A 24,958-nucleotide genomic window follows, 5' to 3' on the forward strand; every position below is an offset into this window, starting at 1 on the left:
TTACATGGCTGCCGCGCTGAGCCGACAAACAGCTGATCGGCTGTTTGTCCGCTCAGCGCGCTAGTCTGGACGCTCCCCTGCCGACATCAAAACCCTTTGTCGGCAGCCCCGGTAAACCTCATCCCACGAGGAATCCTTGGAACAACATATATAAACTGGACCTTTAATAACTCCATTCATCTGAAGAAGAAGTGGGCTGTGCCCACTAAAGCTCATGATACCATCTACATGTTTTGTTAGTCTCTAAAGTGTTGCAAGACTAGTCCTGTGTAGGTGTGTATTGGTGTGTGAGAGCGAGCATATCAAAGAGCATATGGAAAGCCACTGGGAGGGACCACATGCAGGACTCTGGATGGCATACAAAGCTTACAGGAATGCAAAGCTGCACAGATGCTCCAGGGAGCAGCAAAACTGTAATTTTCTAAGAGGCACGTGTGCTGCGCAAGGGGGCGGCTGTTGCAACTCTTGGGCAGGCGGCGGCGCTGGCGCCCGCACGAGGAGGGCCCTGAACCGGGGTTGGCCACCGGAGAGGACACCCAGTAATACAGCAACTATTCAAAGGAGCAGGACGACAATTCCCGCCATGCTGTGACGCACACACGCACTCCACATCCCGCCCCGCGCTCTGCATGACGGGAGTTGTAGTCCTGCCCCTTTCTAGAGCCCGTCTTTTTCCGGGACCTGCCGGTGGCCTGCGGGAGGGCGACGTTAGTGTCACGTGAGGGGTTTGTTGACTTCCTCAAGAGGGCGGGAGGCCCTGGGAACAGCGTCGTCAGGCCGGGTCCCGGGCAGAGGCGATGGGAGCCCCGAGCAGCTGCTTCCTCTTCGCTGAGGCCGCTGCCTGCCACTGACAGGAGCCGAGCAACCCCGGGCAGGTCAGGCCTGGCGCTTCCCCGGGGGGCCGGGGAGGGGTTGCGGTGACTCGCTCTCTCAGCGGGTGACTCGGGCTGACGCGGCTCCCCGCCCAGAGCGGCCCGGCCTGCTGCGGGACGCGTTCCCCCTGCCTCGGGTCTGCTCTGGGCCCTCCGCGGCTTGTCTTCAGTGCGACGGCGACTGCGCGGTCCCTGCGGACCGGAGCCCGAGTCCTGGGCGATGGCGTCTGTGCCACGGGCCTCCACAGAAGTTTCCTTCAACCAACCTCCCCGGGCGTATTCGAGTCGCCCTCTGGAGAGAGGAAGCTGGCCAGCTGATGGGACAGGAGCAGCGAACGGGCTGCCGTGCCGCTTCCTGCCCGGTTGCCCCGGAGCTGGGAGGCGTCTGGGAACTATGCAGCGAAAGTGCTGTCTCAGAATGGCACCGGGAGAAGGCTCCCTGCCAACGAAGCCCTTTTATACGAGAATGTGTAAAATTCCATAACATAGGTAGTGAAAATTGAGAGGGGAGAAAAATATGAAACACCAGGAAGTCATGGGTGCACGATCGAATTCTACTGTAATGGGCGCATTCCAAACGTGGCTGCCATACCAATAACCATTCCTCTACACTTGTAATAGTGTGGACCTGAGAAATTCACCTGCAACTGTGATATGAGCAGGTGATAAGGATGGGGAGATGTAATTTGTCCAATTGTGCAGAATTTAAACATTCAGATAAACTAAATGTTTTGGTTCTTTTGGATGCCAAGATAACCATCTAAATGTGAATTTATGCAGGTGTGGTTGTGCATCTGCACATACATCTCTCTCCGGTGCTTCTCCTAACTTTTCCCCAGCTGTTACAAAATTAAATTGACAAGGATGTCTGATATCTTTGCTCCAAGTCAGAATCCTGTGAGCTGGGGGTGAAACTGAGAAGAATCATGTCCATGTCACTACCGAAGTTAGTGGAATGGTATTAGTGGAATGGTATAAGCAGCGCCTGCCAAGGCAAACACTGGAGTTATTTTCACAGGAAGAATAATAGAGATTTGGGAGACTAGAAACCCTGATTCCATATAGCTATCGTGTGAGGTATAGTGTGAGATCAAACATTTTTATATTGGAAATCAGTGAAATAATTCTTTTTTTCCCCACAAATATCACGGCTGTGTGAAGGAAAGTGTGAAAAGAGAAACAAATGTTTCTTGTTCAGTGTTCAGATAAAATCATGGGAAAATGGAACCTTTATTAAAAAGGAAGTCTAGTCTAAGTTCAAGGCACCAGGAACTTTAAGGCATTTTAATTCTGACTGCCATGAGTCCTTCTGTACCCTTTTACAGTTTGCTTAATCTCTGTTTCAGTTTCCCAATCTATAAACCGTTTATTATGCTTAACTACATCACATGGTATTGATGATTGTGTAATGCTTATAAAAACCTTTGAACAAGAAAAGAATAAATGCTAGGGATTATTACTAAGCAAAGGGGAAATGATTATGCCCCAAGATAAAATATGTTAAATCTCAAAAGCTGTTTATTACCATTTCATATAAATTATAGAACAAAAATGTTTTTCATAAGCCCACAGCAAATCTAGGGAGGCATATGAAATGTAGGATCTTTAAGTGTATGCAGCAATATTTTAGTGTCATGTGCTCTTATAAGGAATTAAACCAAATATTTCTAACAGGGAAGAACAGGACTGTGTTTTTTGCAGACACAGACTTATTTGGGATCTATAGTAATAATTCTGTTTGCTTTAGCATATCTCTGGAAGTAAGAGTTAAAAAAACAAGTATTAACATTCAGTCACTAGAGATGTTAAAATTGCCTTTTTTTTTTTTTTTTTTAATAATGTAACCATTGAAATTGTCAGAAGTTACACGTTTACATGCGGGGGCCAGGCTGGAGCTGGTGCTCATGTGAAACCAGATTTTAAGCCACCTCCTGTCCCCCTCTCATTACTACCACTGTATCTGAGGCAGCAGCACTGGTGGGAGGGGACAGGTGACTCCGCAGGAGCTGATACGCACAGTAAGCCAACTTAAAAGACAGATCCCTAGGTGCATTGCTCCTGCCTCCTCTCCTCTGCCCCCCCCACTTCCCCGCTGCCTCTGAAATGGAGGCAGTGGGGGAGGGGAGAGGCTGCATGTAACTGTGAGGTTTGTAGATTAACCATGTACACAGGTACATGTTCATATCCCTATTAGTCACTTTTTTCATGAGATGCACATCATTCTGAGGATTCATATAAATTGCATAATTCTGTGCCATGGCCAAATAAAAGTAACTTATTTTTGGATCTGGACTTTTAATACTCCATTCATCTGAAGAAGTAGGTTGTACCCACGAAAACGCATGATACCGTCTACATGTTTTGTTCCTCTATAAGGTGCTGCTAGACTATTTGTTGTTTTTCAAGTTACAGACTAATTAGGCTACCCCTCTGAAGTTTTTATTTTAATGAGATATAGCAGATGAAAACAAGGAGAACCAATACCATCTGACAAGCTAGTATCTGATCTGCTGATGCAGATCTCCATCAAGCACTCAGTGACCCATGTACTGTAGTTTGAGAACTACTGATTTATGGAATAATGCATATATTTAACATGAGGAAACATTTCTGTAAATATCATCTATTCATAGATCATAAAATCAATTTAATTGTGTCAAACATAATATTTGAGAAACTGGACTAACGTAAGAATAGCCATATTGGGTCAGACGCAGTGGTCTTTCTAGCCCAGAGCTACTCAACTTCGGAAGCTCCAGGGGCTATAATGATAGTCACAGCACATGCTGAGGGCTGCAATTTAAGTGTGGTTGCATATACATGAAAATATATGCAAATAGCTTCTTTCACACTGACAGGCAAGAATACAAAGCACTTCCCACAATGCCCCGGCGCTCCTGGTATACCTCCCTGGGGGCTAGAAATGCCAACACCCTATACCCGTCTGTTCCAGCCAGTCAGCCCATCCGCTTGCGTCTTTCAATGCTCATCCTGCCTGTGAGACATTGTGGAGTGTGTTCTCAGTGGAGGCCATGTTCAAAGGATCCCACCCGTGGGCCATGTGTTGACCCACATGCGTAAACTCAAACCGCATTGCGGGCTGCAAACAAGTGGCCTGAATATGGGCTGTAGGCCGCGTGTTGAGTAGCCCTGTTCTAGCCTAACGTCCTGTCTTTGAACAGTGGTCACAGTCGGGTGCTTCAGAAGGAATGAACAGAACAGGCAATCATTAAGTGATCCGTTCCCTGTTGTCCAGTCCCAGTTTCTGTCAGAGTTTAGGGACACCCATAGTATAATCAAGATGGCCCGATATGCCACCATAACAGCCATTGATGGACTTATCCTCTATGAACTTACCTAATTCTGTTTGAATCTAGTTATACTTTTGGTCTTCACAAAATCCCCTGAAAATGAGTTCTGCAGGTTGATTGTGTGCTCTGTGAAGATGTGCTTTTTTATTTAAACCTGCTACTTGTTGTTTTCATTGGGTGACCTCTGCTTCATGTGAGGGCGTATTTAACACTTCCTTATTCATTTTCTGCACGGCATTCATGGTGGCTTTTTTTTTTTTTTTTAAACCTCTTAACATATTTCTCCTTAGTTGGACTTTTCAACTTTTTTTAATCTTTCCTTATATAGAAGCTGATGTATATACTTAATCATTTTTGTTGCCTTTTTCTGTGCTTTTTCCTTTTCTAATGTATCTTTTTGAGACCAATACTGCATGGAGTACTTAAGGTATGGATGTATTGTTATTCAATTCATTAATACTACTTGCACTGTTTTATAATGTTTTTTATGTTTATAATGTACCTAATCTGTCATCTTTGCTCATTACTCTTTAAAAATTTCCTTTTTTTTCCTATGTCATTTGAGGCAGGTTGCTAATATGTCTCTCAGTCCTTTATCTTCAGTCCAACTGTTTCCATGAAAATGGAATTCATTTTCATTTTGGGAGCCATAACTCCCTCTGCCACTTTATGCTATTTCAGTGATAGCATTTATAAAGTAGCTAATTGTGTATTGTGTAAAGGACAAATTTTGCCCTTATATATGCTTATAGTTCCTATCCTCTTTAGTAAGAACTTAGTGCATTCACTAAGAGCAGAAATTAGTCACAAATTTTAGAAATTTTCACATGAATTCACATAACATAGACGTAAATTACTAAACAGTTGATCTTGCCAACAGCAAATATTCTGATATTTTTTCATAGTGTTAGTTTCATCCCAAACTACCATAAACTACATGTAGAAGCATAAACAAGTTACAGTGCAGTTCTTGACTAGCTGACTGCTATTTAATATAAAGTGAATCCTTGATTTCAGTATCATTTTTATTGGGCAGGAATCCATATCACATGCAGCTTCACAGTAGTCATGTTTGTTTACAGGTTGAGTCAAGAAACAATTCTCAATGAGCACAGAAATAGACCTTCATTCGCAATTCAAGGAATTACATTAGAATACAACTAATCTATATCTAAACAGATTTTTATCACTTGCTTTTTTTCCCCTCTCCTTCTTCACCTGTAATTTGTTACTCACTTTTTGCATATTTTCTTAGATTGATTGTAAGCTGTTTAGAGGCAGTGACTAAATCTTCTTGTGTATGTTTTTGTATTAATTTTTAAATAATGCTTGTATTTATTGTGTCAAATTGCTATCTTTAGACGATGGTCCCTTAAGCCCCTAAAGGAATGCTTATGCTGCCACTGTCAATAGTATATCTGTTTAGTGGATAAAGAGGACTTCAGTTTTCATGGGTATCCTGCTAACTTTCAAAATCAGAAAATGCTCTGTAACAGACCGGTCAATTTCCTTCAATATCTTTGGGAGACCATATAGTATTAATTGTATGACTGGTTTATGAATTGAATTGAGGGAGGGTTTCCACAGCTCTTCCAGGAAGCACAAACTGGATGATTAAGGCAAATCTGTCTGGTTGTAACACTTTCAGAGCTATACTGTCTCCTGGGGATGTTTGCATATTCTGGTTCAAAGTGGACTCTGCGAAGACCAACAGACTTTTGGAAAAATAGCCTAAGGTTAAACTGACTAAAGGCCTTTTTCCTGGTCTAGCAAAGAGACGGGACCTGTCTAACAGGACCCCAAACATTTGTAGAAGGGTAAGAAAGATTTTTGGCTTACTGTGGCCCTATAAAACTGATAGATGTCCTTTGGTATGCTGTTAACATGTAAAGGAATGTTTATAGTTTATCTCTGTATCTCACTGAAGAATAAATGTGCTTGCTTAGAAAGAGCTCTGTTGTAACTTGTAAATTACTGGCAATTTCTCTGTTCAGTTCTCTCAGAGAAAGTCAAAGCACACTCAGAAAGACTGGCTTGCTGGGTGCATCACAGTATAATCCAGGAAGCTCTATAGTCCTAAAATCCCTGGTCAGGAAAGATTCAGGGGGGTAGCTGAGTTAGGCTGTAACTGGAAAATGGAAAAAAAGTAATAGTACAGCAGCACTTTAAAGACTAATAAAATATGTAGATGGTATCATGAGCTTTCATGGGTACAACCCACTTTTTCAGAGTCTCCATCAGGGCAAGGGGGGGGGGGCAGTTCACAGTTAAAAACCTTTCTGAGTGCCCTGAAGGTGCCATAGATGGGGATATACAGGTGCAGTTACCCTGCAACTGTGATACTTTGTTTCCTTGCGTATCTTAGCTTTTGTGGGCAGAAGCCATGCAAACCTTTCAATAATGCAGAAGTAGATTACAAAATCAAAGTCCAACTTTAAATCACTCTTATCTATTTATATGTATTATGCAGAAATTTTTTGAATTCTTAAACTGATTTCACTAAACCAAATTAAGTTTTCTATATGTTGCTTGCGACCCATTGACTCCATTTTCAGAATTAGCAAATCTGATATCTTGGTTCAATGTCCAGTTCATGTGCATGTAATATTGTCACATTAATGTGCAGGTTTGGAACCTTACTTGTGCTTCTTCCTTTCATGCTGTAAAAATATCAGTGTTCTTCCTAATCATGTTTTTCTGATTCTTGGATGTTGTTAAATATACCTTGTATTAATTGCGAGATTAGAAATAATATTTATTTAATTTCATGCAGTATATATATTGAGGCACGCTCCTAAATTTAACTCTTCATCCCATAGCACCTTTAAATTTCTTCTCTAGTGTGCTCTTGCTGATTTCTCTCAGAAGCAAACCATCTAAAAATTACATCTGTGCTCCTGAACTTTCTCCTCTACTCATCACACACTCACCAGTTTTCCTTCCCATAATGATCTGCTAAGAAACCCTCACCTCTGCTAGGGAGATGTAGCTGAGGGTATGTCTACACTAGCTACCTTAGTTCAAACTAGGGTGGCTAATGCAGTCATTCGAACTTTCAAATGAAGCCCGGGATTAAAATATCCCGGACTTTATTTGCATGTTCCCGGGCGCTGCCATTTTTAAATGCCTGGTAGTTCGAACCCCCTGCCCGCGGCTACACGCAGCATGGGCTAGGTAGTTCGAATTAGGAGCTTTAATTCGAACTACCTAGCCTGTGCCGCATGTAGCCGCAGGCAGAGGGTTCGAACTACCGGGCATTTAAAAATGGCAGCGCCTGGGAACATGCAAATAAATGCAAATTCATTTGCAAGTTCGAATGACTGCATTAGCCACCCTAGTTCGAACTAGGGTGGCAGTGTAGACATACCCTGAAGGAGTTGATGTTGGCCATCCAAACATCCTGAGAGGAAAAGTGCCTGTTTGGGCACCTCTAACTTAGCATAAGCTGGATGTTTCTCATGAATAGATTGTCTTCTTATGCCGTGTAGAACCAAATAAAACATTCCATACCAGATCTTCTGTTGCAGCTGTGTTGTTTCCCCAACTATTAAAGGGACAAGTTTCTGTTGAGTGAGAGAAAAGGAAAGAAGCTTTCAAGATCACACAAAACTCTTCTTTAGGTTCTGTCTCTCTCACTAACAGAAACTGGTCCAATAAAATATAGTTCCTCACCTACCTGGTCATATCAGATATGACTGTACTGATGATTGCATGTGCAGCATTACATTACATTAACTTAAAAAGGGTTACTCAGCCTGTCCAAAAAAAAAAAATTGGAGAATCAGGCTAAGCTGACTCTCTGGTGTTGTGGCTTGGACTTCTAAAAGTTAATTTCTTCCACAGTTTAATGATTGTAATTTTAGGAAAGATATACTGTAGTCTTACATTAGGTGGGGATTCAAGCATTTCATTAAGTGTAAAATTCCATGTGACTGACTAAGGAGCCACAACTGTGCTTCTGTATAATGGTCAGAGACAAAGCACTAGGCTAGATATATGAAGAACCAGTTCTAATGTAGGATTTTAAGAATATATTTTAAAAAACTAAAGATCCTTTGAAGCACAACTTTTTAGTGCAGCAAAAATCCTCACAATAGGCACAGGAGAAATGTATAACCCCTGAATTTATAAAGCAGCATTTATACATGCTATGTCTTGTATTGGTTCAGAAAGTTGGGTCATAAACTTTTTGAAAGAGAGCCCAAAGATGATAATATCTGGAGTATCAATTTGTTGTTTATTAATTAGGAGAATAGCATGGAAATAAGTATAGGCCATGAGGTTTGCCTCTGGGAGTTAGTATATCAGGGCAGACTATCAGAAAACCGTGGCAGACATCGCAGACTTCTATAACTGTATTTCACCAAGCCAGTAACAAATATGAAATCCTGGATCACTGCACTAGTCTTACTGTGGGGTCATAGACAGTCGGCCTTAGCTCTCCAGCCTGTCTTTCCACCCATGCTATCTGAACTTTGTGATAAAAGATAATTTAAACCTAAAATCACGTCACATCTGATTTCTCATCCTGGTGCACCAGTCACATATCCCAGATCCATTGATACTCTAGATCTTACACCAAAGACAATTCTGGATGACAGTTCTTTAGTAAACAAAAAAATTGTGTTTATTTGAGATGTTAAAGCAGGTAAAATTATAACAGGTAAACCACTGTTTATAACTCAAATGGTGGCAGTGATTTAACAGACTGCTAGTTTTCCAAAAGGTTTTTCTAGGACTTCCCAGAATAATTTTGGAGCTCTTTGAGTTATTCTGCCCTGTTAGAATTTCAATAGTCCAGAGATAAAGGAGCTGTATTTGAATCTCTATGTGTACCTTACTGAAGACAAGCTGACAGTCTCTCTAATCATGCGGGTGTTTCCTTTGATGAGAGTGAGTGAGGAAGGCACTTCAACTTTTTTTCTCTCGTCATAAATAATTTCATAGAAAGTGGCTATAACAGAAAATATAACTAAGGTCTTTAAGTGCTTTATCTAAGGAAGCGTGTGAAATGATAACTTAGTTGCAATGGTACTTTGTAAATGTTTGCTATTACATTATGACAAGAATGGTTAAGTGGAAAACTACAAGTAACCTTCCATTAGTTTTATGAAGTTTAAGCCCTCTTCCCCGCCCCCAAAAAAACGTACACAATTATAATCCCTTTGATTTAATTCACAGCTGAACTGACTGGAATATACTCTCTAGCGTAACCTGGTCGGTTAGCCAGCATCTCAATGACAAGAATGAAAAACAGGAGATCGTATCTGAAGTTTAGTAAGAAATTATCAGAATTGAACCTAATAAAGGCTAAGAGCTACTTGAGTGTGCAGAGAAAGAGGACTAAAAGCTGACTAATGCATATACACAGTTTTCCAGTAATACTGTTTTTTTTTTCCTAAGGGGATTGTTAATTGGATATTAAATTGTTTAGTAAATTTGAATCTAGCTCCAGTCAGTTGCTAGTTGATGGCTTTTGGAAGGGTACTTACCTTAAGCAAGCCCTGAAAGCCCCTATCTCACGGGATGACTGAATCAGTTTCTCTGTCTTCAGCATCCACTTCTGTAACCACAAAACTCTTTCATTGGCCAAACAAAGTGAGGTCTAACACTCAACTTGGTGGTTGTTGATAAGCCAATAACTATCAATTGCAAACTTTTAGAGACTGTTGATTTTATTGCAAGTTGGAACACCATAAAAGCCCAATTAATAAGAAAAACTGGGGCCCCAGGCAGGGCTGGCCTTACCATGAGGTGAACTGAGGCGTCCGCCTTAGGTGCCAGATTGTGGGTGGGAGGGGGCATCACTAGGACCCAGAGTGTGGAAAATTGTGTCTTCTGCTGGTGCATATGTAGGTAGCAGAGCAGTACCATAAGAGAAGTAGAACAGGAAGAAGGCAGAATTGAGACCTTTCAAAGTTTTGGCCTGGGCATGGGGGAGTCATTCGAGCTTCCTGCCTCAGGTGCCAAAGTGTTGTGGGCCAACCCTGGTCCCAGGTTTCCTGGTGCAGCAGGCTAAGGTGGAATCTTTCTTCCACTTCCTGCTATGCTAAAACCCATCACAAGCAGCAGGTTTTCTTGCTGTACGGGGTTGTTGGCTATTGCCTGGACTCTATGGGTATGTCTACACTACCCTCCTAATTCGAAATAGGAGGGTAATGTAGGCATACCGCAATTGCAAATGAAGCCCGGGATTTGAATTTCCCGGGCTTCATTTGCATAAGCGGGGCTCCGCCATTTTTAAATCCCCGCTCGTTCGAACCCCGTGCCGCGCGGCTACAAGGGGCACGAACTAGGTAGTTCGAACTAGGGTTCCTAGTTCGAACTACCATTACTCCTCATTCCACGAGGAGTAATGGTAGTTCGAACTAGGAAGCCTAGTTCGAACTACCTAGTTCGTGCCCCGTGTAGCCGCGCGGCACGGGGTTCGAACGAGCGGGGATTTAAAAATGGCGGAGCCCCGCTTATGCAAATGAAGCCCGGGAAATTCAAATCCCGGGCTTCATTTGCAATTGCGGTATGCCTACATTACCCTCCTATTTCGAATTAGGAGGGTAGTGTAGACATACCCTATTAGAATTAAGCGTGCCTTACAAGGGAGAGTTTGGAAGGAGTTAAGCAAAGACTGGTGAGGCAGTGGGGCTGCAGAGTGGTGGGAGAAGTAGAGAGGATTCAGAAGGGAGGAACTGGGTGGTTGAATGTGGAAGCAGGAACTGAGACTGGAGAGGAGATGGGAAAAGTGGGACCTATTGAAGAGAACACAGACTCTGGCAATGAGGGAGACAAAGACCAGAGACTGGAGCAGGGGCACAGAGACGCCCTGGCATGAGGGAGTTCTTGGGAGTGTCACAGAGAGCTCCTGCTGTAGGAAAGGACAGTAGGGTGACACACAGGCCGGGGGATGTTCTCATGGGCAAAGAAGATTGGACAAACCCTTTCAGTTTTTCCAGTACAGCTTCCAGATTAAGTATGGGTAAGGATTAAATTTAGTCATGGGTATGTTTAGTAAATGTCATGGGCAGATCATGATTAATGACAAAAAGTCCATGACTTTTACTATAAATATTCCTGATTAATATTCGCTGCTTGAGGGGAGGATGTGGCTCAGACCATTGCTGCTCTGGTGCTGCTACAGGTTGAATGTCTAATCTGACATCAGAGAATTTATTGAATCTTTGGAGGTCAATATTGTGTAGCAGCACTACTAACACTTTCACCGCCTTATGGGCTCTTAGAAGACACTTACAGGTAAATTAGAGCTAAGTAACAGCACAGAACACTGAGAACCAGGACAGGTGGCTGTAAACAAACTTTATGGGATTGTGAGAAACTTGGGAAATAAAAAATAATAAAAATCATGCCAGACCATGGATGTTGCCTGATCAGAGTGCCAGAATAGAGAGGTTCAACCCGTACACTGGGCTGATCCAGGGTCTGCTGATTCTCTGGCAGTACCCAAGGCCTGCAGCACTAACTGCTGGCTAGGTGGCCCTAACCAGCAGCTAGTGCTACTTTGCAGTAGCAGGCCCCAGGATCAGCCAAACCAGCCATTACAGTCTTAAGTATGTAGCACAGGAGAGAGCATTTGAGGGAAATGTGTGCCGCTTGTATTTAAAATTTGAACATGTGCAGTCATTGTATGTGCAGTTTGTTTCTCACAGATGGAAGACTTCAGTCTCATTGGCTGGATCTACACTGTTTTCAGACTCTGTCATTTTTGCAGCTTCTGTGATGTTACAGTGTGTACCATTGCTTCAATGGCCTGTAGTACAGTTTGTATCAACTACACGATTAGTCGATAAGAGAAGGTACTCTGTCTCGTCTAGCACCGGTCCAGGAGCTACCCCCACTGTGGCTCAGCATTTTAAATGAGCTGCTTTAGTAGATTTAAAATGCAGAGCCACAGCGGTCCTGGACTGGCACGAGCCAGGACTGATCTGGGCTTGCTTGGCCCATCGCAGGTAGAGTCTGTTTCGTGGCAGCCTCACCAATCACCCTTGCTGGTGCCTCTGATAGAGGCAGCAGAGGGATTTGGGGGGACAGGTGGCATCTTGGAGATGGTGCTGCAGGAACTGGCTTTTGAGCCGGCTCCCCTCAGCATTGGCACTTGTTTCTCTCCCCCACTTGCTGCCTGTAATATAGGGCGGGGGAGGGAGCGAGTAGTTGAGTACTTGACTCGCTCATAAACTTAAGCTTATTGGGTAGTCAAGTACTCGACTACCCGCTTACATCCTTAGTTATGACATGACATGGCAATGGAAAAGATAAAGAAGGATTTTTTTTAAAAAAGTTTCTCTGGCATTATGTCTCAAGGCATTTTAAATTGTACATCAAAAAGCACTGTATCATGGTGAGAATTTTTTAAATGTCTTTTCAAACAGCTGTCATGGATGAGCTGGGAGAAGATGACATCTATATTTTGAATCATGAAAAAGCAGATGGTACTCTCAGAAGAGAGAGAGAGATTCCTGTTCCAACATATGTAGGGGATGAGTCCATTGCTTCACATTTTGCACTTGTCACTGCGTATGAAGATATCAAGAAACGACTAAAGGAAACCGAAAAGGACAACTCCTTTTTGAAGAAAAGAATAAGACTCTTAGAAGAAAAGGTAAGTGTAACTATTTTACTACTCTGTAATAAGAATTTTTCCCTGATAGTCTGGATGGATAATCATTTCATAATATTATTAATTTTTCTATCTTTAAAGAAGAAAAAGAAATACTATGTTTGTAATAAATTATTTATTGATAGATACACCATCTTTTAAAACCCATTTTGTTTTCCTCTGACAGCCTAGTTTATTGTTTAATAGCCTTTTGCTTTTGAGCAGGGGCGGATATAGGGCAGGGCGAACGGGGCGGCCGCCCCGGGCTCCGCGCTTAAAGCCCCGCGCATGCGCCGTGACACCACCGCGCATGCACATGCGCATGGTGTCGCGGCGCATGCGCCGTGGCAAAAGGGGGTCCCCGCGGAGTTATGCTGCCTGGGGCCCCGCAAAACAGTCATCTGCCCCTGCTTTTGAGTTCTAATACAGAGCTTTTCTGTGAATAAAGTTAGTAAATAGAAATATAAAAAAATCTTAACCAGAAATGTAAAACAAAAACGTTTGACTCTTAAAAAGGGCCAAAATTGATGTTGAGAGGTAAGAAATAATTGTTCTTATCCTGGTCTTCTAAAATTTAACGTGAGCGAGTGGGCATTTTTTGTGGATTTTTTTAACTACCCAAGTTATGAATTTCCTACAGTGTAGCCATCTCTTTACCTCCCTTTAAAGCTCTAAAGTTATAAGTGGGGAATGTCACTGTCAAGTGAATATCAGTGAATATGTTAATTCACTGGCCAAAAGGGTTCTAGATTTGAATAAACTAATTGTCTTCACATTAGATAATGACGGGTAGTTTCTAAATGAATTAAGAGTGACTTAATGATGTATTCAGATACACTTATTTGCCTTTAGGTATATAGTGCCTTATAAAAAGATGGATAAAGTCTGGACTGCTGATGTTTAGAACCATTTGAAGCTACAAGTTGCTGTGATTTGTGTTTGGAAGAAGGAACTGTGTGTTTAGGGCTTCCTAGAAACAAAACAAAATACCCAAGTTATTGAGGAGAATTTTCTGGAGGGGTAATTCTTGAAGTACTTATGCTGGCAAATCTTTAGTGAGCTTTTTGCCTATGTATGTTATGATTTGGCCCTGAATTTGTATAAACTTGAGAAAATACGTAATTTGTTCATGCAGATGTCATAGTGGAGTGATTTTTAAATTCATGTAATTTTAAATCACCAATTTTAATAATGAGTTAAATAAGTAGGCAGGGTTGCTTACGTGGTGCTTTTTTGTTTTTGTTAAATAATACCTTTAAATGTTCTGAGTGGATAAGAAAAGTTATATTAAAGTCTTTATAGCTGATTTATCAAATAAAGGAAATATCTGTAGATAGTGAATTGGCATATCATCATCCTCTCACACCTAGATTTTATTAAGTGATTTGAGAGGAAAATGAGCTCTCCTGCTATCAGCTCCTAATTAGTTTCTTAACTTTGAATAAGTTTGCATTAAACTGAACTAGTCTGAATAAACTGAAATGAAGAAAATATTTTGTCTTCACTTGCAGAAAAAGTTCTATTTGTTGAAAGTTGGTTTAGCTGGTTCCAGGTGCTTAGCCAGTGACTTAAACCAGTTCAGTGGTTTGACCTTCTTTTAAAACAGGGCAGCAAACATGCAGTGCTGAATATTTTTTTGTATTGATGTCAATTATGTTAATAGATTATAATCTAAATTTAGACCTCGTCATAGGTTATGTTTCTAAATAGCTTAAAAAATTAAATACAAATCCTCTTTTAAATGCCTTGTCTGTCCTGGCAAACATTATGTAGAACAGGTTGATTCCATTAATACCTTTGTCTCTTAGAGTTTTTTTTGAAGAGATTCATTTATAAGCAGTTGGCATAGAATTCTGATTCCAGTCTGTAGGAGTGGATACAATAACTGGATGACAGGAAAAATATTAAGTATATTTTTTTCAAATGAATGCAAAATATTTAATACATTTAATTTAGTGTTGTATTATTTAATAGCTCAGGTAAAACTGCTATGAGTTGCGATTGGCAGCCCACTTATGATTTGCGACAGGCTATACTTAGATGGTAATTCAACTAAATTGCATAGAAACCACATTTTAAATATCATTTAAATGCACTAAGTACATATGAAAAAAGCTTATCAAAAAGATAATTAAAACATGTTCTGCATTTAAAACTAAGTGATTTATTAAACAAAAGCAATATTATCTGTAGCTGCTGTTTTAAACTGTTTCTGGTTGCTATGTCCTTGAAGATTTTAGAACTAGTTTTCATCCTTTTACCTTAATTGACAGAGAAGAAAGCAAGAAACCTTGCTTTCAACTCTTTTTTTTTTTTTTTTTTTTTTTTTAAACTTTGAGGAAAACTAGTTGAATAAATTGAAGAAAATATTCTCTGTATCTGCCGAAGAGATTACTGCTGTCGAAAGCTAGTTTAGCACTTCAACAAATTCTGGTTACAGATTCTTAGCTTGTGTCTTCTACCAGTTCAATGGTTTGATTTTTTTTTTTTTTCCTTTAAAAAGTGTCAGCCAACATACAATGCTTAATATTTTTTTTGTATTTTAATTAAAGGATTTTAATAACCTATTTTCAGGCCCTAACATAAAGTGTCAGTTTCAAATTTAATTTTAATTAGGTTTAAATAGTTAAAAAAAAAAACCCACCAATTTTTACTCAATTTTCTGAGCAGGTAATGTTAAAATAATTAAAAGTTCTTAGAAGAATCTGAACTTGAACAACAGCAAAGTAAACCTTCTGTCTACAAACATTTTCATTAGAGAGAGAAGACTGTATGCACTACTCAACCCAATTTTCATCTGTTATTCAGAGCCTTTAAAGGTAGAAGAGGTCATTGTGATGTTTCAGTTTGACCTCTTGAATTACATAGGCCAAATAATCTTACCTGTTAATCTCCATCATAAAACACACACTCCTGCATAATTGTTTGTTGATCCTGGTCTCCTGAGAAATACATTTGCGTGAGTGAATCTGTCTTAGGGTATGTCTACACTTGCACCCTCTTTCAAGAGAGGGATGCAAATGAAGACATTCAAAATTGCAAATGAAGCCAGCATTTAAATATCCTGTGTTCCATTTGCATATTCGCGTTATGGCACTATTTTGAAATAACAGATGATGTTAGAAGCGGTTATGTCTGGAGAAAACCCTTCTCTTGAAATAACTGGTAAACCTCATTGTATGAGGAATAAGGGTTATTTCGAGAGAAGGGTTTTCTCTCGAAATAACCACGTCTTAACAGTGTCTGTTATTTCGAAATAGCTCTATTTAAATCCCGGCTTCATTTGCAATTTCGAATGTCTTCATTTGCATCCCTCTTTTGAAAGAGGGTGCAAGTGTAGACATACCCTTAGTAATTAGTTCACTCATTTGGGTGTGAGGAGATGTGAATTCGCATCTTCTCTGAATCAGGCAGAGAGACGGGATGTGGAGCATCATGAGACCTCTAACTGGAGAGACTGAGACCAACCTGTACCAGAATAATCTATTTTCTGGTGGCTAGGATGCTCATCCAGGAGGAGTGGGGAGAGCTGAGTTCAAGACCCCGTTTTAGAGTGGGGATTCAAACTTTGTACACATTCCTTCTTCACCCCTTTTTTGCAGCTTAACAAATCAGGTCAAATTCAGGAGTAGTTTTGGTTGGCCAACCTGCATTTTTTGGGGTGTGGGCAAATAAACTGTTCTTCTGAATACTTTTGCCCAACTCTATTCGTAATAATATACAAACTTCTGGATTATCCTTGACTTGAGTTTTAAAAAGGATCATTCTTAAATATAATCTAACCAACACTAATGATGACTAAAAGTAGATTGCAGAAGTCATAAGTACTTTTTATTACTGCTCTCTAAAATGTTCATGTATATAAATGTGCATATGTGACATTGCTTAGTTTTCCAGAATATGAAAGTGCCATTAAGTTTACAGTTGCTAGCTGTAAAATATCAATAGTTTGATATGCAGACAACACTGACTATTAAAAGCTATTTCAAATATAATAGATGACGATTATTTCTTTCTCTTACTAAACTCAGCTCCTTGGCTCCCGTTTGGAAGAAGAAACCAGCTCAGTTGGACGGGAGCAAGTAAATAAGGCCTATCAAGCCTATCGAGAGGCTTGCATCGAAAGAGATAATCTGAAAAGCAAACTGGATAAGATAGTATGTCCACTTACATAGTGAATTAAAAACAGATGCATGTCCTGCAGGATTGTTATAGAGTAAATATATGTAATGAAGAGAGAATTCTTGGATTTATTGTACTGATTTCCTGAAGACCTGTATTGCTTTAAAAATCTAAACAAGGGAGCCTATGCATTAAATACATTTTGGTGATGTTTTATATAGGAACAATATAACATTCTCAATGCCTCTTTCTGTGGGCCACCATTTTCATGGTTTTGTTTAATATTGTGGCTAATCACTAAAACCATGCAGGAACTTTTATTTACAGATTATGTTTCAAGTTATTATAACTAGCAAACTGCAGAAGGTTTCTTGATGATTTTTTTTCTTAAACTAGATAAAAGAGAATACAGAGTCCTTGAAAATCTTGAGTGAACAGTTGCAGTCTAAAGAAGTGGAGCTCCTACAGCTAAGAACGGAAGTGGAAACTCAGCAAGGTATTCAGTTTTGTCTCTGTCTGCTTTGGTCATGGTTTATTAGCTTGCACCAGAGAGGTGTAAATTTTAGAGTGCACAGAGTTTTTACTCGCTGTCCGTTGTGAATCCTGCTGGCATGCAGTAAATGTTTCCTAGTGTGTGTTCATGTCATCCCATTTAAAACTACATTGAGACTACATTAACGTTCACTGGGGAATATTTAATATACACCATCAGGATACCCGCTGGGCCAGGTAGTGAGCAGCATGCTAGTGAGCACTAGAATTTAGTCCTCTAGTACAAGCTGACAAACTCTGTAGACAAGCCAAATATCTTGGCATATGACTGTAAGTAAATGTCTCAGCATAAGAAATGTATACTCTTCAGTAGGGTTGCCAGGTGTCCGGTATTCACCCGGACAGTCTGGTATTTTCACCTTCTATCTGGTTTAAAAAAAAAAAAAAAATTCAGAGAATACCGGACACCTGAGATGTCTGGTATTTTTTCTGAATTTTTTCCCCAGCCAGGAGGCGAAAATGCTGGGCATTGAGCAACCCTACAAACACTCAGCGCCCAGCCTCCCCCCCTCCCCCCAAGCCCCTTCTGGCCCCCAATGACCCCAGCCCCCATGCTTACCTGGTTCCCCAAGGCTCCTGGCACAAAATGGCTGCCGGCCAAAAGACCTAGGGGAAGCAATGCTTAGTCTTAGTGCTCAACCGCTCCCCTGGTCCTATCCCTACACTCACTCCTAAGGGGGACATGTGTTATTTGTTTATTTGTTTGTTTATTTATTTATTTATTTATTTGTCTTAAGAAGTCCTTGGAGTCCCTTCTTCCCTTCCCCCCCCCCAGCAACTTTGGTCTCTCTTCCCTCCCTTCCCCCCTTTTTCTCCCCTTCAACAGAATTTTTTCCCGATGGTTTTTTTTTGGGGGGGGGGGCAGGGGGGTGTTTTGTATTTTTGTTTCAACCATCTGGCAACCCTACTCTTCAGACCTCATTTAAATAGATCCCAGGCTCATTTGCACTTCTGAAGTGCTTGTTTTGCATCCCTCTGTTGGCAGAGGGATGCAGTCTAGATGTAGCCAAAGTGTACATAGTGGTGGCTTGATGTGTTAATGAGTAAGATTGCAGTGCACTATAATAATGGAAGGACTTTGGGTTAGTATGTTGTGTGTCTGTACATAATTATCAGCAGGGCTCGACAAATACACTCGCCCGCTTGCCCTGGCGAGTAGATTTTACCAGCTGGCGAGTGCAGGGGCGGGCTGGCTGAAGCCCGCACTACGGACGGCGTGGCCCCATCTGATCCGCCAGCCAACGGAGGAGCAGAGCACTGCTGGGGAGGAGGAAGTGCGGTGATTCTCAGCGCCGGGCTGCCTGCGTGCCGCTCCGGTGCGAGGAGGCGGGGCGCGAGCCAGAGGATGGGACGCTGGTGTGACGTGGCCCCGCCGATTTTAAAGGGCTGCAGCAGCTCGGCTCTGGCTGCATGTCCCCGGGATCTGGCTGCGGTGTGCGGTGCAGCCAGGCTATGCCCTGCCCCGCCCCGCCGGCTCCAGTCCTGCCACAGCCCCAGACCCCTTGCCGGTGAGAGACCACTCCCTGTTGACCGCCCGGCTCACTGCGTCTTCCCCGCGCCCCTTTGTCTCCCCGCGCGCCTGTTCCTCGTGCCACCCCTGCACCCCGGGACTCCCTGCTCTCCCTCTTCCCTGCGACTCTCTGGCTCTGCGCCACCCTTACACCCTGCACACTGCTCCCCCCCGATCCTTCCCCCTCCCCCCCCCCAGTTCTGTGCTGCCTGTTCCTTGCACTGCCCCTAGAAGCTGATCCCTCTGCCCCTTCTGTTCCCTGCGTCCCATTCCCTGTGCCTCCACCGCACCCTGCTTCCCCTGATCTCTGCGTCCCTCTGGCTCTGTGCCTCCCATTCTCTGCGCCACCCTGTACCCCCCCCCCACTGTTCCCTGCACCCCTCTGGCTCTGTGCTGTCCCTGCATCCTGCTACCCCTGTGCGTCGGGAGTGAGGAGTGCTTGTCCATAGGTAGGGGCTGGACAGGGCAGGGAAAAGGCTGCTGTGACCCAGCAGCGAGTGAAAGGGGGAGTTCACTTGAAGCGCCTTTGCCTTTATGGAGGAAAAAAATGAATGAAAATGCTATTTGCTATTTATAGGGCTAAAATGCTGGGACAAAACCGAAAACAAACAAAAAAACTCATTGCAAAATGAAAACGTGTAGAAGACAACAACAAAGGGGGTGCAGCCAAAAAATGTTTTGTTTGGGGCAGCAAAAAACCTAGAGCTGCCCCTGGGGGAGGGGAAGGAGCTGGGCTGGGCTGGGCTGAGGGGAGGGAAGGAGAGGGGGAAAAATATGGGGAAGGGGCTTGTGCACTGTCTCGGTGGAGGGGCGCAGCAGGGAACTGGCAGCGCTTCCACCTTTGAAATGTAGTAAGAGTGGGGCTCATGTACATTTTAAAAGCAAAGCATGGGTGGGGCGCACAGGGTCAGTGGGGGACTCAAGCAGTCCTTTTCTGGCCCCGTGCTCCCTGCGGCGCTCCTGCCTTTGAAATATACCAAGAGCTGTCATCGACTGTTTGATTAGTTGGTTAATCTAAATTTACAGGGCTTGACAAGCGGTGGCGAACCCCGCTCACCAGCCGCGCAGTTTGTCTCGCTGTGCATGCGCAGACCGTGCTGCGGCGCCATGCTGGGCTAAAATCTACTCACCACGGGCAAGTAGATTGCCCTAATTGTCGAGCCCTGTAAATTTAACATCCTTAGCTCTTAAGTACCAGCCTTATGTTTGAGGGCGGGGATGAGTGGTTACAGCTAGCTCAGACATGCCTGTCTTTTAAGATGCAATACAGGCATATTATGGGTTGTTTGTTTGTCTCTGCTGCTGCATGATTGGCTACATCTGATTTCATATAGTGTCTGGTTGACTGGTCTGTCCATAAAACTGGTGATTGTATCTTTGGGACTTTACTGTATCATATCAAAATACAAATGGCATATACATGAAATGTGGGGGATGCTCCTTTCTTCCAAATTTGACTCTTGCTACTTTCTATAGAGAATCAAGAACACTTTGGGGTATTTTTTGAAGTGGTGCTTAGGGAATTGTAGTTCAAATCCCACCCTAAGAAAGTTTGCTTATGATTGTCACATCTGTATTTATGGGAACTATGCCAACCTAGCTATGATGCAATAACTCCAGAATATAGACACCACCTACAACAATGAAGGGGTTTTTCTATTTCTAGAAAACACTACCTCCATGGCTAATGGTAGTTAGGTTGATGGAATGGGTGAAGAATGGGTTTCAATGTGGATTATATTTATACTGCACTGTAATAAGGTTCACTAGTTACTGCTGCTGCACCTCCTTGTGGCTTATCTGAGAACTAGCTCACCACTGATCTATCAGGTGTACTCCCTGTCCTCAGTTGCTCAGGTCATTGACTCTTCAGGACTCATTACTCCTGTGACTCAGCTACTCCCTCTTTGCGATTTGGCCCTGTGGACTGGCCATTATAATTCTCTTCTTCCAGGGTGTGTAAGAGTCTCTCAGGATAAGCTGTACCTGTGCCATTTCAGGCAATACTTCATTCTTCATGCATGGGCTGTGAGTGCACTTGCCCGGTAGCCGGTAGGGTAACCTGGCCCACCCTCTACTCTTGGTTCCAGCCCAGTGACCCTATAAGGATCTGCAACTATGGTCTGCATGCTCCTGTTTCCCTGGACTCTGATCTCTTATATTTTTGCACCTCTGGGCTTATCAGCCCTCTGAGCTTCTTCCACTCCCCAGGGCTCTTCTTCTTGCCAGACTCTATCATCTTCAACACACCTCCCTCCAATCAGGAAGCAACTATAGCATACTTTCCCTGCAGCCTCCTCCTGGTCTCAGCTTCTTAGCTTTATAGAAGTCTGGCCTGTTCCAGCCTGAGTGAGCTTCATCCTTAATTAAGTAACATTAATTCCTGGTTCCTTCTCAGGTGCAGCCTACCGTAACCCTTTCAGAACACTTAGGGTAGTGGTGGCCAACCTGTGGCTCGGGAGCCACATAAAAAAATTGCAGCTCCTGGCAGAACTGGGATGGAACCCAGAACTGCACAGGTCACCTGCTCTCATGGCCGGGCCACTGTGAGCTGCATAAGTGCTCATGGCCTGCGCCATTCTGCTCTTGGCCCCCCAGCACACTGCATCGTACAGGCTGGGTTGCGCACCGCGTCCCAGCCTGCACGTGCTAGCAGCTGGCTGCTGAGCGCAGGCAGTGACGATGGCTTTGGGTGTGGTGGTGGCAGCTCCGGGACCTGGGCATAGGATTAGTGGGGGAGGAGAATTGGGTTAGAGTGGGGAGGAGAGGTGTCTGGCTCTGGGAAGGGCAGGGTGATTGGGTTGGGGGGGGGTGCCCATGGTGTGCTGGCTGCTCAGCGCACACGCCCCAGTGCCTGGAGGGAGACACGCGGTGGTGGCAGTCCGGGACCTGAGAATTAGGTTAGAGCGGTGGGGAGGAGGGTTAGAGCAGGAGTGGGGGTGCCTGACTTTTTAGTCTGGAGAAGGAGGGAGGGAATTGGTTCGGGGGGAGATTTGGTTTGGGAGGGGGGTGTGCCTGGCTCTGGCAATGGGGAGGAGGATTGGGTTGGGGGGGTGCCTGGCAATGGGGAGTGTGAGTGAGTGTGAGTGTGTTCGTGCACGCGCACACACCTAGCTCTGGGGCAGGGGAGGGGGATTGGGTTAGAGCAGGGGGTGCCTGGAAAAGGGGAGGGGAAGAGCAGCCAGCACGCTTCCCGAGACCGGGATCCCAGCTGTCTGTGTCCCCTCACCCTGGCCAGATGCCCCCCATGAATACCCTGCCCCAGCACCCTGTTCCCCGCTCCCACCAGCACAGTTGGGACCACATTAGTGAGGGGTGGGAGGGTTTGGAGTGGTTGTTTTTTTGCATCTCAGTTGTGTGGCTCTGACTGACTTTTCTGTGGGTCAGTGACCTCCTGACTCAAAACAGATTCCCTGCCCCTCTTATAAATAAAGACAATGCTGAAACATTTTGTTTGACATAATATTTTATTTAAAAATGAAGCCTGGCCAACAAGCCCCCAATTGGGGCCAAGCCCCCGTCTGGCTGCAGCATCATAATACTCCTGCATCCCACCAGACCGCAAACCTGAGGCTATCATACACCGGAACCCCCTGTCCTGAGCCTCTCTCATCCCCAAACTCCTGCACCCCCACATCTCCAGTCTTCTGCCACAACACTCTTGCACCATCCACACAATGAAAATCTGTGACTTGAGCCCATCATACTCCCAGCCTCCCTGCCCTGAGCTCTTCATGCACCTCATCCCAAACTCCTGCACCCTTACAGTCACAAGACTGTGGCTTGCTCAGCACCCCAACCCTCCACCTGACCCTGACACTTACCATCCTGGAGCCCAGTCCCTGAGCCAGCATCCTCTTCTCTACTTCCTCCTGCATCCAAATTACCTCCCAGAACTTGGACCTCTCACACCTTCCACCTCTATTTTGGCTTTGTCTCTAATGGGTTGGTCACCCCGACATAGGGGATAAACATCATATCACATACACAGTATAACTCACTAAAAACTAATTCATTCAGTTTATCTAGTATTTGGATAAGTGGTGTTTGTTATTAAGATTGCTAATCTTGTAGTGGGAACCTGTATGGTTATTTGAAACTTCCCAGTAGGCATGATTGAGGAAAAACTTCTAATAAACATAGTTTGTATAAAATTAAAGGAAAAGGAGCAATATTTTCCTATGCATGCAAGTTGGGCATGCACCAGTTTGAGTAGTTCTACATCTGGATCTGATCAGTTCACAGTATCGAATCTGTTTTCAGGTGTTCATGATGTGTGTGGTTTTTTTTTTTTTCTTCAATCCTGTTTTTGTACTGAGGCATTTTACAATGTGAACATAAAAACGGCCATACTGGGTCAGACCAAAGGTCCATCCAGCCCAGTACCCTGTCTGCCGACAGTGGCCAATGCCAGGTGCCCCAGAGGGAGTGAATCGAACAGGTAATGATCAAGCGATCTCTCTCCTGCCATCCATCTCTACCCTCTGACAAACAGAAGCTAGGGATACCATTCCTTACCCATACTGGCTAATAGCCATTTATGGACTTAACCTCCCTGAATTTATCTAGTTCTCTTTTAACCCTGTTATAGTCCTAGCCTTCACAACCTTCTCGGGCAAGGAGTTCCACAGGTTGACTATGCACTGTGTGAAGAAGAACTTCCTTTTATTTGTTTTAAACCTGCTGCCCATTAGTTTCATTTGGTGGCCCCTAGTTCTTATATTATGGGAACAAGCAAATAACTTTTCCTTATTCACTTTCTCCACACCACTCATGATTTTATAGAGCTCTATCATATCCCCCCTTAGTCTTCTCTTATCCAAGCTGAAAAGTCCCAGTCTCTTTAATCTCTCCTTACATGGAACCCGTTCCAAACCCCTAATCATTTTAGTTGCCCTTCTCTGAATCTTTTCTAATGCCAGTATATCTTTTTTGAGATGAGGAAACCACATCTGTACGCAATATTCCAGATGTGGGCGTACCATGGATTTATATAAGGGCAATAAGATATTCTCCGTCTTATTCTCTATCCCTTTTTTAATGATTCCTAACATCCTGTTTGCTTTTTTGACTGCCACTGCACACTGCGCGTATAGTTCTTCAGAAAACTATCTACGATGACTCCAACATCTCTTTCCTGATTAGTTGTAGCTAAATTAGCCCCAGTCGTATTATATGTATAGTTGGGATTATTTTTTCAAGTGTGCATTACTTTACATTTATCCATATTAAATTTCATTTACCATTTTGTTGCCCATTTACTTAGTTTGGTGAGATCTTTTTGAAGTTCTTCACAATCTGCTTTGGTCTTAACTACCTTGAGCAGTTTAGTATCGTCTGCAAACTTTGCCACCTCACTGTTTACACCTTTCTCCACATCATTTATGAATATGTTGAATATTCCTAGGACTGACCCTTGGGGAACACCACTAGTTACGCCTCTCCATTCTGAAAATTTACCATTTATTCCTACCCTTTGTTTCCTGTCTTTTAACCAGTTCTCAGTCCATGAAAGGATCTTCCCTCTTATCCCATGACAACTTAATTTACATAAGAGCCTTTGGTGAGGGACATTGTCAAAGGCTTTCTGGAAATCTAAGTATGCTATATCTATTGGAACCCCCCATGTTTGTTGACCCCTTCAAAGAACTCTAATAGATTAGTAAGACATGATTTCCCTTTAAAGAAACTGTTGACTTTTGCCCAACAAATTATGTTCTTCTATGTGTCTGACAATTTTATTCTTTACTATTGTTTCAGCTAATTTGCCCAGTACTGACGTTAGACTTACCGGTCTATAATTGCCGCGATCGCCTCTAGAGCCCTTTTTAAATATTGGTGTTACATTAGCTATCTTCTAGTCATTGGGTACAGAAGTTGATTTAAAGGATTGGTTACAAGCCGTAGTTAATAGTTCCGCAATTTCACTTGATTTCTTTCAGAACTTTTGGGTGAATGCCATCTGGTCCCGGTGACTTGTTAC

General features: G+C 43.1%; 1 protein-coding gene across 1 annotated transcript in view; it reads left to right on the forward strand.

Annotated features, from left to right (window-relative positions):
- The first annotated feature begins 667 nt into the window (after window positions 1-667).
- AZI2 (5-azacytidine induced 2) overlaps window positions 668-24,958 on the forward strand; it is a 51,469-nt gene continuing 27,178 nt past the window's right edge. Inside the window, exons 1-4 of the mRNA XM_006134305.4 lie at window positions 668-875; window positions 12,565-12,794; window positions 16,823-16,948; window positions 17,310-17,409. Of these exons, the coding sequence (XP_006134367.2) occupies window positions 12,570-12,794; window positions 16,823-16,948; window positions 17,310-17,409 (451 nt within the window). The 5' untranslated portion in view covers window positions 668-875; window positions 12,565-12,569. The remainder of the gene's footprint in view (window positions 876-12,564; window positions 12,795-16,822; window positions 16,949-17,309; window positions 17,410-24,958) is intronic.

Source organism: Pelodiscus sinensis, chromosome 2 (genome assembly GCF_052426305.1).
Source record: "Pelodiscus sinensis isolate ZL-2025 chromosome 2, ASM5242630v1, whole genome shotgun sequence".
Classification (NCBI taxonomy): domain Eukaryota; kingdom Metazoa; phylum Chordata; order Testudines; family Trionychidae; genus Pelodiscus; species Pelodiscus sinensis.